Genomic DNA, 17,509 nt, shown 5'->3' on the forward strand with positions numbered 1-17,509 from the left:
CCACCCTCCATGGAAGGAAGTTCTTCCTCAGGTGGAGGTGGAATTTCTTGTGTTTTAATTTCTGGCCATTACTGCTTGTCCTGTCACTGGGCACTGCTGGAGAGAGCCTGGCACTATCCCCTGATGCCCTTGCAGATATTTATTTGGACTGATGAGATGATGAAATATCCTGCTGAAGAAGATGGAGCCAGGGTGTCTGTCCCTGCTAGAAGTTCTGTCCAGGGCTTCTTTTCACTTCACCTGGAGCATGCTCTAAAATCCATCTCTAGAGAACCCCCAAGCACTCCCAAGTGCTGGTTTGTTGTGTTTTGAGAGCAAATCTGGGTTTATTCACTGCAAGCAAGACAACCTCACATCTCCTTTTCCTTTCTAATGTATTATTTACATACACTTGACAAATAACCTTGGCAGCAGCAGCTCAGCTCCGTGATTGCTTCTCCAACTGAAATAGTCCCCCTGAGCTCAGAGAGGCATGTGGCCTTTGGAGCATGAGAAAAAACACCTGCTCTGCTCTTTGCTGAGGTTATCAAGTCACAGGAGCCACAACAAGATGTTTTATCTGCACTTTAGTAATGATTACAGAAAGTAAAGGTCATGTAAACAGAGCTGACATTGTCTCCCCAGCTTCCAGCCTGACCTGCTGGTGCTCAGCCAGCAAGGAGAGCCTGTTCCCAGGGGGCTCTGCTGGATCTCCCTCCCTTCAGGGCTCATCCAGCAGACCCCAGCCTCTGCAGATTGGCAGCTTGGGCTTTCTTTTTCCACTGGGGCCTGATATTGCTGTGGGGGATTGTTGCTGTTGTATTGAGGACAGGTGAATAAAGCAATATACAGACTCCAAGTCTCAGAAGGCAAATGCCTAGTTTATTATACACCACATTATTTTTATAGACAGGATACAGCTGGACTTGATTGGTCCTCATCAACACCTCTCACACCATTGGCTAATTAGCAACAGCACCTTTTTTGTAAACATCTTACAAGAAACAACCTGTTCAAAACACCAGCTGTGAAGATTAAGGATTATTTTAATTCTTTCTCTGAGCTTTCTCAAGCTCCCCCAGGACAAGGCTGGGGAAAGTTTATCTGACTTTCTCTCACTGGCCAGACTTGAGCAGCCACAGGGGATTCCCTGCAGCAGCAGGGACTGGGCTCAGGAACTCCAGGGTTCCCTCCAGCCCCACCCTGTGCTTCCAGAGCAGGATTCAGGAACTCCAGGGTTCCCTCCAGCCCCATCCTGTGCTTCCAGAGCAGGGCTCAGGAACTCCAGGGTTCCCTCCAGCCCCACCCTGTGCTTCCAGAGCAGGGCTCAGGAACTCCAGGGTTCCCTCCAGCCCCATCCTGTGCTTCCAGCAGTAAATGCAGCCAGGTAATTCCTCTGCTCTTTGATCCCCTCAGTCCTCCCGGGCCAGGGCACAGCTGGAACTTCCTCCTCTCAAGGAAACTGCTCCCTGAATTGCAGGCAGCTGCACAGGGATGTGCAGCAGGATGGGGATGGAGGGACTGAAGGCAGCAGCAGGCTGGCAGTCTGCAGTGGTGTGAAGAGTGAGAGGAGCTGCCAGAAGCTCCCTGGCACCATCAGTGACCATTAGAAACAACATCATCTTCAACCACAAGCCTGTGGATTTCCTGGGGAGCAACCAAAAGACAAAAGAGTTTTGTTATTTAGATCTAAAATTACTGGTTAGAAGCTCTGGAACAAAATACTTTCATTTATTCTGGTCTGTTTGACAGAAACTGAATGTTTTCTTTGCAGCTGTTTCCAACCTGGATGAATATTGATATGTTTTATCAGTCCTTTTGAAAGTTGTCATGAAAAATATCACTGGTTTTTCATTGCCCAAAGAGAAAACCCATAGAAAAGTGGATTAAATCCATTTTTTTTAACTAACAAAAATTTTCGAGCAGGAAGGGATTATTTTGTATTATACAGAACTGAATGAATGTCACCATTTCTCAGTGCACTGTGACAAGCTGAAATTCTTCATCCTCATACAAGCAGAGCTGCTGTCACCAGAGAGCCCCTGAGTGACAGCTGTGACCCTGTGCCCAGGGGGCAGAGCACTGACAAACACCACACCCAACCCTAAATACCTCACCCATTTAAGCACAGAGGGATTTTCTCATTAAATATTTTGCAAAGAGGAGGGAATATCAGGCTTGAGCCCGTGGTTGTCAATTCATAACCTACTTCTCAGAGATGCAATTTAGGAGCAGGGAGTGAGAGAAGATTTGGGTCAAAGGCATTGAATGGTTTCACGTGATAGAAAAGTAGAGAGGCCTTGAAGTGTTTTATCTCCATATTTTTAAATGAAGTGATAGGATTTGCTTTTGGAAATGTTTTATCTAGAGAATTGCTATCCTCTGCTGCTTTTAGAAGATTAAAAAATAGAGGAATTAAAACCTCTGTGAATGACGTGATTCAGCTGAATCAAATGCTGGTTTCCCTCCCCTCTTGTTTTTATTTCCTCAAAAACTGGGAAAAAAAATAAACAGCTATGGGTTGATTCTGGCAGGGAGCTGGAAATGCCCTTGTTTTCCAAACTGGAGAGAACATCCAGCCCTGGCTGCTGCTCTGTGGGGTGCAGGGAGGCACAGCTGGATGTTCCTGCCACCTTGTTCAGATGGAGGGGCAGGAGAGGCAGAACTGGATGTTCCTGCCACATTATTCAGCTGGAAGGGCAGGAAGAGGCAGAACTGGATGTTCCTGCCACATTATTCAGCTGGAAGGGCAGGAAGAGGCAGAACTGGATGTTCCTGCCACATTATTCAGCTGGAAGGGCAGGAAGAGGCAGAACTGGATGCTCCTGCCCTGTTATTCAGATGGAGGAGCAGGAAGAGGCAGAGCTGCAGCTGCTGTGGGCACCCTGACCTTGTGTCCAGCCCAGACATCTGCAGCAGGCCTGGCTTCCCAAGGTTTTCCTTGATTAAAGCAATCATCAAGGCCAGAGAGCTCTGCCACCCACCTGCCCCAGCCCTGCTGCCTGTCCCAGGGTCCCAGAGCTGTCAGTCTGTCTGTCCCCAGCCCTCAGAGCAGCCTCTCCTCACCAGTGCAGTGGTTGGTTCTGTCATTTCCTCTCATCCTTCCCCAGTGCACAAATCCCAGGGTGCTGTGACCCCCACAGCTCTGCCTAGGGTGGGCATGGGCTGAACTGACTGTGCCTGGGAAAGAGGCAAAGGTGGAGGAATCTGCTGTGCAGCAAAGGGCATCAGACAAGGCCAGGAGAACAAACTGATTTCTTGCAGCCCCTGGTCTGACCCTCCTGCTTTTAAATTCTGCAGATCCTGATCCCAACTGGTGCCAGGAGTTCACTCTTCAGGAGAAGCAGGGGGTGTGTGGGGTTCCTGCCATTTGTGAATTCAAAAAACAAAGCTCTGGTGTTTGTGATCCATCCCTTTACATCAGCTGAAGAATTAAAATGTGGCTCCTCATCCCAGGGTATTTATGACCCTGGTTCTTGTTTGTGCCTGTGCTTCCTCCTGATCCAGATGTCCCCCTGAAGGAACAGCCCTCCTGTGACCTGCTGGATGTCACAGGAAGAGCTGCTGGTTAGTTAAACAAATGTACTTAGTGACAATAATGCAGGTCCCAAATACACTGGCAACTCTGACTGACCAAGGAAATCAGAATTAGCACAAGGCACTGCTGGTGGAACAACATTTTTCTGTTCACCTCTGGGCAAGAAATGTAAATTGAGCCTGGAACAGTCAGAGAAATGACATGAGGATGGCTGGGGAAATGGAGAATCCTCTCAAGAGTTAAACCAGACCTTGGCTCATTTGACCCAAAGCTGAGAAACAAATCTGATTTCTGAGAAACACTTCAGGGTAGGAAAGGTCAGAGGTGTAAAAGAGCTACTTAAAATAAAGTCCAGTTAATGGCACAGGAACAAATGGGCACAAAATGGGCACAAAATTGGCACTGCTTGGTGCCTGAACTCTAGATTCTGGAATCTTTAGTACACCAGCAGTGTGACAGTGTTCACAGGGGTCTGAGGATGAGGGAAGAGATGAGGATCTCACTCCACGTTTCAGAAGGCTGATTTATTATTTTCTTATACATATTATATTAAAACTATGCTAAAAGAATAGAAGAAAGGAGTTCATCAAAAGGCTGGCTAAGAATAGAAGAAGAATGATAACAAAGGCTTGTGGCTCGGACAGAGAGCCTGAGCCAGCTGTGATTGGCCATTAATTAGAAACAACCACATGAGCCCAATCCCAGATGTACCTGTTGCATTCCACAGCAGCAGATAACCATTGGGTACATTTTGTTCCTGAGGCCTCTCAGCTTCTCAGGAGGAAAAATGCTAAGGAAAGGATTTTCCATAAAACATGTCTGTGACACCAGCAGTGTATTAAAGAGGAGAGAAAACAGGGAGCAACAGCAGATTTACTTACTCACAACTTTCCCTCCCAGCCAAAGGAAAGCTGGGATGTTCCCAGTGCTCAGCAGCTCCTCATGACCTGTTCATGTCTGATTTCTCTCAGGATCCAGCTGCTGTAGAAGCTCACTGTGCCTACCTGACCTCGGGCACTGCCCTCGTGCTGTGCCTGCAGAGGCCCAATGCTGTGAAGAAGCTGATGGATCTCCTGGGACCAGAGGATCCTCAGCTGGCCCAGGCACTGGATCCACGCCTCTGGAGGGCTCAGTATGGCACCAGCACAGTCCAGAATGGATTTTATGGTAGGTTTTTGTGAAAGAAAACTCCAAAGGCTCAGATACACAACTAGACAATGTATTATGTTTGTTCCCTCCTGTCACTAGATCTGTCACTACAGATCCAGCCTTGGCAGGCACTGCAGGACATTATTCCCCAGGAAACTTCCCCTGTGTTCTTGGTGGCTGAGCTGAGTGTGTCTCAAGCAATGAAATATTCTCCCAGAAGATAAATTCCAAAAGGCTTCCTCCCAGAGCAGCCCCAGCTCTGGCTTTATCAGAACAGATTTCCTTTGATCTCTTCCTTGCTTGGTCATTTTGTACTTTTAGCTTGGTTATTTTGGAATTATTCCCAAGAACCCATCTGTCTTCCCTGCCTGTGTGTCCCTTCCTGATGTCTCCATTACCCATTGGCCAGCTCCAAGATTTCCTAAAGACTCCAGCACATCCTGTAACCTCTCACAGTGCTGAGGGCTGGCAGGACAGAGGTGACCCAAACCTGCTGAGGCAAGCAGGGAAACTCAGCTGCTTCCCCTCTGGAAAGGCTCTTTGCAGCTGGCACAGGGGCAGAGGCACAGGGCAAGGCAGCACCCTTGGAATTAATATCCCTGGAGAGAGCAGCCTCTGGAGAGCCCAACATCATTGCCACAAGGAGGGAAGGATGTCATTCCAAAATTCACATTTGGAATTAAGGGTTGGTAGCTCCCTGCCTGTGTTTCTCCTCAGTGTTGCACTGATTTTGCTCTAATACTTAAAGGAATATAAAAAAATAAAGCAATAATTTCTGTAAACTCAGGTGAGCTGGCAGGCACTGTGTGCCCAGAGTCCCAGAGGAACTTTCCTGACAAGATCCATTGGATTTTTTGGCATTTCCCATTGTGCCTGGGCTGTGAAGTCACTCCCTATTTCCATCCATGTCAGGTGGGCTGCTGAGAACTGGCAGGGAGGGAAGGAGCTACAGCTTGGGAGAGAGAACCAAGCCCTTGCTGCAGAACCTGAGGACTTGGGATCTCAGGAGAGATCCCACAGGATTTGTGGGAGTGACTGAAGGGTAGGATCTACATGTACCAAAAAGAAAAAAAAAAAAAAACCAAAACCAAAACAAACAAAAAGAACCAATCAGGGCTCTCCAGCCAATACTTTTCCATTGTCAGCCCCTGCTTCTCTTGCTCTTGAGATGAATGAATGGATTGTGTATCCAGATTGCTCTGAAACTCCTCAGGCATGGCTAAGAATGGGTAATAAACATCCCAAATTTCAGATGTTTGCTACAGCTGGAGCATCCCCAGCAAATCTCAGTGAAAATGAGCAAGGGGAGCTGAGTCTCATCCCATTCCTGTTGGGAGTTACAGGGAGCTCCCTGTGGGAGAGGAGAGATCCTTGGATGTTCTGACCCCCTTCAGGCCCCTGGGCTGGGACCTGAGGTTGCTCTGAGCTGTGCCCAGAGCTGGCCCTGCCCTCTGTGCCCTGGCAGGACCCAGCTGCAGGGCTGGCCCACAGAGCCCCCCTGCACTCATTGCAGGAACAGGGATGCAGCTGGAGCTAACTCTGATGGATCTGCCCAGCTGCTCTGCCCTGGAGCCACCTATCCATGAGCAAAGGAGTGTTCCCAACCCCCTGCACCTCCCAGAGCTTTTCCTCCATCACAGTTAAGCTGGAAGAGCCTTCAGTGAGTAACTGGGGGACTGTGCAAGCCCGTCCTCCTTTCCTAGCAGGGAATACCAGGCTTTCCTGGTTTTGCTCCAGCTGAGGAAGAACTTCAATTAATGGCTGAAGCAGAGCAAATTCCTACTATTTCCTCCCAAAGTGACAAAGGAAATGCAATTTAGATGAAGATGGGGTTCCAGGGAGACTGGTGAACCAAGAAATGCAGCTTTAATCCTGTAGGGCTGAGCTGCAGAGGTGAACCTGGACCCTCCCATCTCCTCTGGGCTGGGGAAGTCATTGGACTGTGCTTTTTGTGCTTTTTCCTGCATCCAAAGAGCTCTTACATGTGCACCCTACACTGTCTTGTACCTTGAGCAAAGTGAGAGTAAAAGGCTCATTTGGGAGCATTTGTGTTCTCTGGAATGGCACCAATGATGGAAGCACAGGAGGTTTGGTGTGGAGCTATAGAAAGGATCCAGCCCAGCTCATACACTGGGATTTAACACAACCTCAGGATTGTAAACTGCTGCCTTAAGGGCTCTGGCTATACAAACCCTGGAATTATGGTGCTCCAGCAGGGCTGAGTGCTCTCAGGTGGGACCCTTTGAATGGGCAGCCTCAAAGGTGGGAATATTTCAGAGGATATTGGTATCCCAGGAGCATGGATCTGTGCCAGCACATTGACAGTCTATTCTATTTCCAATAGAAATAGCTTTTCACTCTCTAATATTTTCCATCCACAAATCTCCAAACATTCTGAGTAATGCTTTATAACACTGTTGCTTTATAGGGAAATATTCAGCTGCTGAGCCTGGAGGGACCTCTCGAGTCCCTGAGTTCAGTTAATTCCCTCCCAGACAGCCCCATCACGTTTGCCCTTCCATGAGCACCCACCCCAACTGAATGGATGTCACTGAGCTTTGAGAGCTAAAAGTCTTCTTACATTTTCAAACTTAAATATAGCCACATACACTTTGTGCCCATTTGTTCCTGTGCCATTCTCTGGACTTTATTTTAAGTAGCTCTTTTACACCTCTGACCTTTCCTACCCTGAAGTGTTTCTCAGAAATCAGATTTGTTTCTCAGCTTTGGGTCATGTTGGGTCAAACAAGCCAAGGTCTGGTTTAACTCTTGAGAGGATTCTCCATTTCCCCAGCCATCCTCATGTCATTTCTCTGACTGTTCCAGGCTTAATTTACATTTCTTGACCAGAGGTGAACAGAAAAATGTTGTTCCACCAGCAGTGCCTTGTGCTAATTCTGATTTCCTTGGTCAGTCAGAGTTGCCAGTGTATTTGGGACCTGCATTATTGTCACTAAGTACATTTGTTTAACTAACCAGGAGCTCTTCCCCTTCAGTAAGGGCAGCCTGGTGTGATCCAGAAGCAAGGGAACAACAGGATTTAGAGCTGGAATTGAAAGGTTTCACAGCCTCCTTAATATGATTCCCTCAGCTCCACTGCTAGGAAATAGAAGGAGTCTTGTTTACATGAGGAAGCTGTTGAGTGATAGTAGGACAGAATCAAAATACCAAGGAGGCAATGGAACTATTCTAAATATAATGGTTTAAAATGTTTGCTATTACTGTACAGAACAGCTGGCCTTTAAAGCAATTACTGCAGTGAGTTGCACATCATCAATCTCTCCAAAAGATGAGTGTGAGTCTAGAGAATGTTTAATTCATGGCCTGAGAGAATCTTCTCATTGTATTTCTCTCTCAGGCTCCAGGTCCTATGCAATGGCAGTGCAGGATGTGAATCTGTTTTTCCCAGAAGGGCTGTGCTGTGCCCAGGGTCAGCCAGTGCAGGAGCAAGAGGTAGGAATGAGCCCCTTCCTGAGCTGATCCTGCTGTCCCCTGCCTCCTCTGCTATTATGCTGTAGATAATGCAGCTCTGGGTGTGTTTCCTGAGCTGCCAGGCTCTCCTGGTCCTGGGGAGGTTCCTCCCTCTGCACTGAGCCCAGCAGCCTCGGTGGGGAGGAGCTGCTGCAGATGTGTTTGTTCAGCAAGCTCTGCTGTGAATTTGGGAGGGCTCAGATCAACACTGCTTTGTAACAGGGACAGCAGCCTCACCCTGACTGCTGAGCACACTGGACCCAGGAGCTGTTTTTATCAGCTTTGGATCATTCAGGGATGGGATGGCTGATGATGTGAAAATGATTGGGATGTGCTCAGCCAAGGGATGAAGTGTTTGAGCTTTGCTGTGGCTCAGAGGTGATCCAGCTGAGATCGTCCTCCCAGGAGATCAGCTCTGGAAATGGCCACATGTGTAACAGGCCTCCCTGGAGTGGGTGTGCAGCTCAGTGCAGGGCATCCTGCCTGTGCCAGTTCATTCAGGGACAGAGGGAGCTGCTGCACCCCAGTGTGGCACTGGGGAAAGCTGGCAGACACTCCCAGGCTCTGTTTGAGCTCCTGGCCTTGAAAACCTGGGAGTGGAGACTTTAAAATGATGGCTGGATTTGGGACCTTGAAAAGGATGATGAGATGCTGCACTGAATTAAACCTCAATTAAAAAGAAGAATGCATGCAAAATGTTCTTGTATCTCCAGACAAGCAGGTGTTTTCTAGGCTGGCAATTACAGAAGTACACCACAACAACAAAAGCTTCACAGCTTGCCTGAATCAATACTTGAGGAGTGTTATCCCTCCTCATTAGGTAATGTGTTCACATGATTTGCTTCTCCCTCCCTGCCTGCCTTCCCTCCTGCAGATCCATAACCTGAAACACGACCCTATCCTCAGCCTGGGAATCAGGAAGCAGCACAAGATCCTCACCCATGAGCCAGGGAAACATCCCAGTGTCCTGGGCTCTGAGCAGCCAGGCAGTCCTGGTAAGGAAATGTAACTCCTCTTATAGATTGGGGCTGCTATTGATTTATTGAACAGCAAGACAAACCATCTGGTGGCAGCAAGATTGGGTATTGATGTGCTTTCAGAAGGCAGAGACAGCTCTGAGCTGCAGAGAACAGCTCCAGGGGAGTCCAGCCTTTAACTGTTCACCTGCCAGCACTTCAGGGCTTTACAGACAGAGCTGTCCACGAGGGCTGACCTTCACAGCAGCAGCAGAACAAGCACTGACAGCACAGCTGGAGTCAGAGCAGCACTTGTTCCTCTCTGAGCCCTGCCAGGTGTCTCAGCACAGCCCTGGTGCTTTGTGTCCATCCAGAGCCTGCCCTGGAGAGGCTGCAGGGCTGGACAGGGTGAGCTGTGCTGTGCTGAGAGTAGATAAATATCAGTTGGTGCAGGGAGTGCTGCTGGCAGCGTGGTCAGAGGCCTCTCCTGAGCTGAGCTGAGCTCTCATTCAGCTCCCAGTGCTGCTGAGCAGCTGGCAGCTCCAGATGACTCCCAGCTATGGCCAGGCTGGCTTTGATTGGGAGCTGGAGCCTCAGCCAGGCTGACACTTCCTGGGATGCAGCAGCTCCTCAGGGCCTTTCCTGCTGATTTGACTTGATGGACATGTGTAAACACAGCTGTGCTGCAGGGCTCTGCACGAGGGGGTGCTCCCACCTTGGCATGTTGTGGATTGATCCCAAGCCTTTATAAACAAGCAGGGACCAGGTGAAAGCATCCCTGTGCTGGTCCCTGGGGAACAGAATTGTTTAGAACAATTATTCCCATTCCTTTAACTTCAGGACTGATGTGGGCAGCTCAGAAAATGTTGCTGGCTACACCTGATCACTGCAGTCCTTAATCCCAGCAGTGGAACCTCAGGATTGCTATGGATGGGAGAGGAGCAGGGTAAAAAAGTGACAGGATCACAGCCCAGCCCTGCCTGAGCCAGGACTTTGGGGGGCATTGGTCACATACCAGCAGGTGCAGAAGTGCAAGGGGGGGTGGTAAATCAAGTCCTCTGCTCCTGGGGTGAGCACCAAGTCACTTTTGTGCAAGGAATCTCTGAAGGATGATCTGTCCCAAGGTATTTGAGGAGGGTGTTTTCCCCATCATCTTAGTGCAGGTTTGCTGTGATCAGATCACTTGATTTGTAGAAGAGATTACATAAAACAAAATAAAATAATAAACCAGCTTGTTGTGGAGAAAGCACAGGTATTCTGCAGGCTTTGCACAGCTCAGTGTCAGGAGCTAATCTCAAAATACATGCCCCTAATTTCCTGCTACACGAGGATATCTCAGCTTTGAAGATGCCTAAGCAGAGTAAAAAGGAAAGCTGTGTACAGCTCTGATGTGTTTGTGTCTCAGAAAATGTATTTCAAAGAGTTACTGCCCTGGAAAAGCAAGTCCACGTGATCTCTGAACTGTCAGGCACGGTCTCATAAGTGCCTCCAGCAAAGCAGACACATCACTCACGTTCTGGGCTCATCTTGGACACTAGAGGAAGCTCTTGCACACAAGGAAAGCTCCTTCCAGCAAATAATTATCACCAAGCTACTGCCTAATGGACAGACAGATTTATCAGGAGGAAAATATGAAATACATTAAGCCTCACGTATGCTGAGCAGAATTACATTTGGGATTATAAAAGCAGCTGGATTAGCAGCTTTCTCTGCTTGGCAAAAATGGAAATGGAAGAGGAGCTCCTGTAGCAAACCAGCAGTTGTCCTTGTCTGACTCCTGAAATGGGGTCACTCCTGCTGTCTTGTGATCTCCAGACAGGGACACAGAGGCGTGCAGCAGCTCTGGGCATCCCAGGGCACCTCCCAGGGCACATCCCCGGGCATACCCCAGGACATCCCAGTGCTCATCCCCCAGCACATCCCCAGGCTCATCCCAGGGCACCTCCCAGGGCACATCCCCGGGCATACCCCAGGACATCCCAGTGCTCATCCCCCAGCACATCCCAGGGCACCTCCCAGGGCACATCCCCGGGCATACCCCAGGACATCCCAGTGCTCATCCCCCAGCACATCCCTGGGCACATCCCAGGGCACCTCCCAGGGCTCATCCCTGGATTTCCACAGGCACATCCCCCAGCACCTCCCAGAGACATCTCAGAGCACATCCCCAGGCTCATCCCAGGCACCTTCCTAGGCAGCTCCCTGGGCTCATCCCAGGGCACATCCCAGGACATCCAGGGACATCCCAGGGTACATCCCAGGACTTCCCCAGGTACATCCTAGGACACATCCTGGGCACATCCTAGGACATCCAGGGACATCCCAGGACGTCCCAGGGTACGTCCCAGGGTACATCCCAGGACTTCCCCAGGCACATCCTAGGACACATCCTGGGCACATCCCAGGACATCCAGGGACAGCCCAGGGCACGTCCCTGGGCAAATCCCAGGATATCCCAGGGCTCATCCCCAGGAACCTCTCTGGGCACATCCCTGGGCTCATCCCAGGACATCTCCCAGGACATCCCAGTGCTCCTCCCAGTGCTCATCCCAGTGCTTCTCCCAGGGCTCATCCCCACCTCATCCCCGGGCACCTCCCAGGCCATCCCAATGCCGCAGTGCCCCCGACTGCCACGGACACGTCTGTGCCAGGGCAGAGGCACTGAGAGGGCTCGGAGGTGCTGGGGGCAGAGCCCCACCAACGTTGTGCTGTTTTCCCAGCAGGCCAGGCCCTGCTGGAGCAGCTGTGGCACAGCACGTGCCTGGTGCTGCCCGGGCTGATCCTGCGGGGCTCGGAGCCGCCCCCGTACGTGGCGCTGCTGGAGGAGCTCCTGGGCAGAGGCTTCGTGGTGACTGCAGCTCGTCTGGCTGTGCTGGACTCAGCCCAGGCTCTCTGCATCTCCCAGATGCTCAGCAGGGCCAAGGGCAGCGTTGCAGCAAAGGTATGGAACAGCTGGAGCTGGGCTTTGCTTCCTTGGCACTAAAGAGAAGCCTTGTAATGGTGCCTTGCTGTGATGTGCTGCCCTGAGGCTTTGGTGGCACTATTGCAGCACTGCCTCTGAGCCCTGGCACCTCTGGTGAGTGATGTGGGCACTGGGGGCACTTCCTGAGGGTCCTGCATTCCTGGGAACCCTCATGGGAATGGCCCATCCACCCCTCATTCATTGAATGTTTCATTCCAGTCAGCCATCACCCTGTTCTGTGTGCTCTGCTGCTGTCTCCTCTCTTGTTTCTCCATAGAAATACAGTTTCTATTTCCCTCTCTAATCACACCCCATTAATCCTCCTCTACAATACCAAAAATCCCTTCTTCTTCTTGGGCTGTGCCCTGGAGCCTGAGGTTTTCCCACCTGCAGTGTTGCCTCCAGCTCTGGGGCTCCCAGCACAGAAAGGAGCTGGAGCTGCTGGAGCCAGTGCAGGGGAGGCACCAGGATGATCAGAGGGATGGAGCAGCTCTGCTGGGAGGAAAGGCTGAGGGATTTGGGATTGTTCACCTGGAGAAGAAAAGGCTTTGGGGTGACCTAACTGTGGCCTTCCAGTGAGTGAAGGAGCTACAAGAAAGATGGAGAGACAATTTACAAAGGCCTGGAGGGACAGGACACAGGGAATGGCTCCCACTGCCAGAGGGCAGGGCTGGATGGGATATTGGGAATTAGGAATTGTTCCCTGTGAGGGTGGGCAGGCCCTGGCCCAGGGTGCCCAGAGCAGCTGGGGCTGCCCCTGGATCCCTGGCAGTGCCCAAGGCCAGGCTGGGCAGGGCTGGGAGCAGCCTGGGACAGTGGGAGGTGTCCCTGCCATGGCAGGGGGTGGACAAGGTGGGCTTTGAAGTCCCTTCCAGCCCAGGCCATTCTCAGCAGGTGCAGCCCTGGGGTTTGGGCACAGGATGGGCTGCTGGGCTGAGCTGACATTGCTCCACACAACAGAAAACCAGGCCCAGACTGTTGGTGTAGGAGAGGCCCACCCAGTCAGGAACCTTGCCTGGGCAGAGCTGGGAATGTGCAGGAAAGTGCTGTCAGCGGCACAGAGTAAGCAAGGGGGGACAGTAATGACAGTGGCAATCACCCAAGGGCTCTCAGACCAACAGCAGCCCCTTCACAAAACACAAACATTTGGGCTTCCAGCTCTCAGTTCTAAGTCTTGGGTGTTATCTGTAATAGGAGCATGTAAGATCTTTTCAGGTTGTGCTTTTAAAAACTGACAGCATCCCTTTGAAGTACATCTGTATGGAACAGCAATTACATCTAGCAGCCAATTAGTGCAAGCACTGCTTGCCTGTGCCCTGAGTCCCCTGAGGATCCATCCCCCTGCACAGGGAATGTGCACAGCTCTCTAGGAAGGACACACCAGCACTGGGGGAGCAGAGCCATCCCTCCCTCCTCCTGCCAGAGATGAATGGCCCTGGGCAAGCTGGGGTGTTTCCAGAAGGATCTGGCACTGCTGAGCCAAAGGTCAATGTCACAGCCTTTGCTCTCCCTCTCTAGGAGGGAGATGGGCTGCTTCATGTAATGAGTGTTTCTGCTAAAATATCTCAATATTTACCTGTCTTGGTGCTCCTGCTTCCAGCAGAGGTAGGGAGTGATAACACACCCAGGTTGGTTTTCACTCAGAGGGCTGGGGGGCAGCCAGACATGGCACTGCCTCTGCCTGGGGGTGTCTCAGACATGGCACTGCCTCTGCCTGGGGGTCACAGACACCTCAGACATGGCACTGCCTCTGCCTCAGGGGATCACAGACACCTCAGACATGGCACTGCCTCTGCCTGGGGGTCACAGACACCTCAGACATGGCACTGCCTCTGCCTCAGGGGGTGTCACAGACACCTCAGACATGGCACTGCCTCTGCCTCAGGGGATCACAGACACCTCAGACATGGCACTGCCTCTGCCTGGGGGTCACAGACACCTCAGACATGGCACTGCCTCTGCCTGGGGATCACAGACATGGCACTGCCTCTGCCTCAGGGGATCACAGACACCTCAGACATGGCACTGCCTCTGCCTGGGGGTCAGAGACACCTCAGACATGGCACTGCCTCTGCCTGGGGGGGTCACAGACACCTCAGACATGGCACTGCCTCTGCCTCAGGGGGTGTCACTGACACCTCAGACATGGCACTGCCTCTGCCTGAGGGGATCACAGACACCTCAGACATGGCACTGCCTCTGCCTGGGGGTGTCTCAGACATGGCACTGCCTCTGCCTGGGGGGATCAGTGGCTCCTGTTCCTCACCCATCAGCCACACTTAGAGACTTGTTCAGGTGCAGAGCAGCACCAGAGCTCTGTTCCTCCCTCTCTTGCAGTGCTCCCTGCTGAAGGATGGGTTCTGCCTGGTGCTGGCAGCACAGTGGGACAGCTCTGTCACCTCCCTGGGCTCCCTGCTGGACAGGTAAGGAGGAGCTGCTGCCCTGAGGGGGGGCACCTCTCTTCTGTGCTTCTCACTCAAGGGCAGCCTGTTCTGGGTCAGTCACTGGTCATGGAATTGTTAAGGATGGGAAAGATGAAGTCCAGCCAGGAACCAGCACATTCACCATTAATCCAGGCCCTCAAGTGCCACATCCACACATTTGAACTCTTCCAGGGGTGATGACCCCACCACTGCCCTGGGCAGCTGTGCCAGTGCCTGACCACCTTCCCATGAAGGAATTTCCCCAATATCCAACCTAAACCTCCCCTGGCACAGCCTGAGGCCGTTCCCTCTCCTCTTCTCCCTGTTCCCTGGAGCAGAGCCCAACCCTTACCCGGCTGTCCCCTCCTGTCAGGAGCTGTGCAGAGCCACAAGGTCCCCCCTGAGCCTCCTTCTCTCCAGGCTGAGCCCCTTTCCAGCTCCCTCAGCCCCTCCCCAGCTCTGTTCCCTCCCCTGGACATGCCCCCCAATGTCTCTTGTCATGAGTGGCCCAATACCTGAGAGTGTCCCCCAGTTTCCAAGTCATGTGTCCTCTACTCAGGACCTTTAAAAATCGAGTTGTTTCCTTTGTTAAGGACCTGCAGTGTCCATAAGGCTCAGCAGCATGGTTCCATGAATACAGGGAATTCTCTGAAATTAGCACTCACATTGGGAATAGACCTGCTGAATCAATAAAATTCCTAGGAGAAATATCTTAGCAGATTTTATGTTTGCTGTGAAGGAAAAGAAAAAAAAAACCAAAACAAACAGAAAACCAAACCTTAAAATAAACACCAGAAAGCAAAATCAAAAATTAGCCTCTTAAATAAATCACCAGAAATGCTGGGTAGAGGATGTATAAGCCTGGAAAAACAAACAGAACCCCTCTGCAGGGACTGATTAGTGAAACAGAGTGATTAGCAGGGCAATTAACCCTGTGTTCCCCAGAGGGGCTGGTATTTGGCACTGGCATGTGCAGCTCACACATGGCTCCTCTGGCACAGGCACCAGGAGTCAGGGCTGTGCCACATCCCATGTGGAGCAGCCCAGCAGCCACGCCAAAAACCCCATCCTGACTTGGGCTGTGCCCTCCAGAAAGTGCTGCCAGCGGGTTCAGGAATGCTGGGGTTTGCAGGCTCCAAGGGATCAAAGCTGAACATCCATGTGGCTGCACCTCAGAGTTCTCACTCTGCAGAAATGTTCCCAGGGCCACACCTGGGAGGGATGGTTGGAACAGATTCCATTGGTAACTTTTCAAAAATGTTTTTAAGCTACTGGCACCATTTTGATTTCCATTGATTTAAAATCACACCCTTGGGAGCCACATCCCAAACCTTCCTCTGTGCTAGGGGAGACAAACAGCCAGTCAGCCAAGGCCTTTGTGGTGAGATTTCTCCCAGCTTTCTCTGCTTTACAATGGAAAAAAGTGAACTTTTGGGAACCCTGGAGGTCACTGCTGGAGGCAGCTCTGGGAGAGTCACTCCAGATCCCAATATCTCTATTTTCCCCAGCACCGCAGTCATGGGTGCTGCTTAACAGCCCAGCACTCCCCTGTCCTCCAGGCTGGCTGGGGTTCCAGGGGCCAGTCCCAAGGCAGCCCCTCCAGAGACACCTCCTGTGGCTCCTCCTGGCTTCCAGAGCCCCCAGGGGCTGAACAGGAATTGTGCCAATGTCTGCACCTTCAGCCCCCTCCTGCTCTGCACAAAGGATGAACCTCTGTGCTGAGCTCCAGAACACCTGTGTGTGACTGATGGGGGTCAGGAGGCACTTCCAAAGGGCAGGATCTGCCCCAAGCAGCAGAGTCTACCCCTAAACAGCAGGATCCAGTCCCAAATGAATGGATCTACCCACAAACAGCAGGATTCCCTCTCAAATGAATAGATCTACCCACAAACAGCAGGATTCCCTCTCAAATGAATAGATCTACCCTCAAACAGCAGGATCCACTCCCAAATGAATGGATCTACCCCCAAACAGCAGGATCCAGCCCCAGAGAGAAGGATCGAGCCCCAAACAACAGGGTCTAGCCCCAAAGAGAAGGATCCACTCTGAAATGAATGGATCTACCCCCAAACAGCAGGATTCCCTCTCAAATGATCTTACCCCCAAACAGCAGGATCCAGCCCCAAAGAGCAGGATCCACTCTGTCTCTCCCCCCAGCGCCAGAACCAGTGATCATAGAGACTTTTCAAACCAGCTCTACAAAAAAACAAAAAAAAAACAAACCCAAACCAAAACCCCCAAAAAAACAACAACAACAAAAAAAAGCCCCAAAAAACCAAAGACAAAACCCCCCAACATTTTTGCCCTCATGATGGAAAACGCCTGTGGAAGGGAGAGGCAGCAAGGTGTGCCGAGGGTGGGAGGAGGGAGCGCTCTGATCCTCAGGGAGATCAGGAGCTCACACCCTTTCTGTCTGTCAAGCTGTCGAACTTTTTAAAATGAGCCTGACTTCACTGGTGCCTCCCAAGGACACTTCATGCCAAGACATCTTCAATTTAAATAACACCAGAGGTTAATTACTCTCACAGCTCCATCAGCCCTTTGTGTCCCGGATAAATCACTGGATATTTATCTCTGCCAGGACCCAGGACTGCAATACCTGCCCTGCTGGAGCCTCACCGCGGTGAAGGGATTATTTTCCAGATTTTCCAGCCCTTGAGTCCCAGCTGAGCCACATTTCTCTGGCTTTGTGCCACAGGGAGGGAGGGACGTTCCCATCTGTGATGTCAGAGATGGGCTGGGATAAAGAGGAATCAGGTCCTGAGAGGAACAATGTGGGCTCTGCCAGTGAAGCTGCTCTAGTCCTGAGCCTGGTATAGCTTTCCTGTCAATGACAGACATTCAGACCTGGGGGGTTTGGAGGCAGCCCCAAACCCTCCTTGCTGTGTTTGCTCAGCAGCAGGGCCCACTCTGGCTGCTCCCTGGACATCCAGGGCATCATTTCTGCACCAAAACCCACTGGGCACGGAAAAAGGGACAGAACAATGCAGCTGTGGGCACAAAAGCAGCCTGGCACTTGGCTGGAATCTGG

At 51.3% G+C, this 17,509-nt stretch overlaps 1 protein-coding gene across 1 annotated transcript in view; it reads left to right on the plus strand.

The window, feature by feature from the left end:
• The window catches only part of DNAAF8 (dynein axonemal assembly factor 8), a 103,517-nt gene that overhangs the window by 77,462 nt on the left and 8,546 nt on the right, over positions 1–17,509 (plus strand). The window contains exons 26-30 of the mRNA XM_077186946.1: positions 4,489–4,684; positions 8,025–8,119; positions 9,012–9,132; positions 11,817–12,034; positions 14,393–14,478. Coding sequence (XP_077043061.1) covers positions 4,489–4,684; positions 8,025–8,119; positions 9,012–9,132; positions 11,817–12,034; positions 14,393–14,478 — 716 coding nt within the window. The remainder of the gene's footprint in view (positions 1–4,488; positions 4,685–8,024; positions 8,120–9,011; positions 9,133–11,816; positions 12,035–14,392; positions 14,479–17,509) is intronic.

This window comes from Agelaius phoeniceus, chromosome 16 (assembly GCF_051311805.1).
Source record: "Agelaius phoeniceus isolate bAgePho1 chromosome 16, bAgePho1.hap1, whole genome shotgun sequence".
NCBI lineage: Eukaryota > Metazoa > Chordata > Aves > Passeriformes > Icteridae > Agelaius > Agelaius phoeniceus.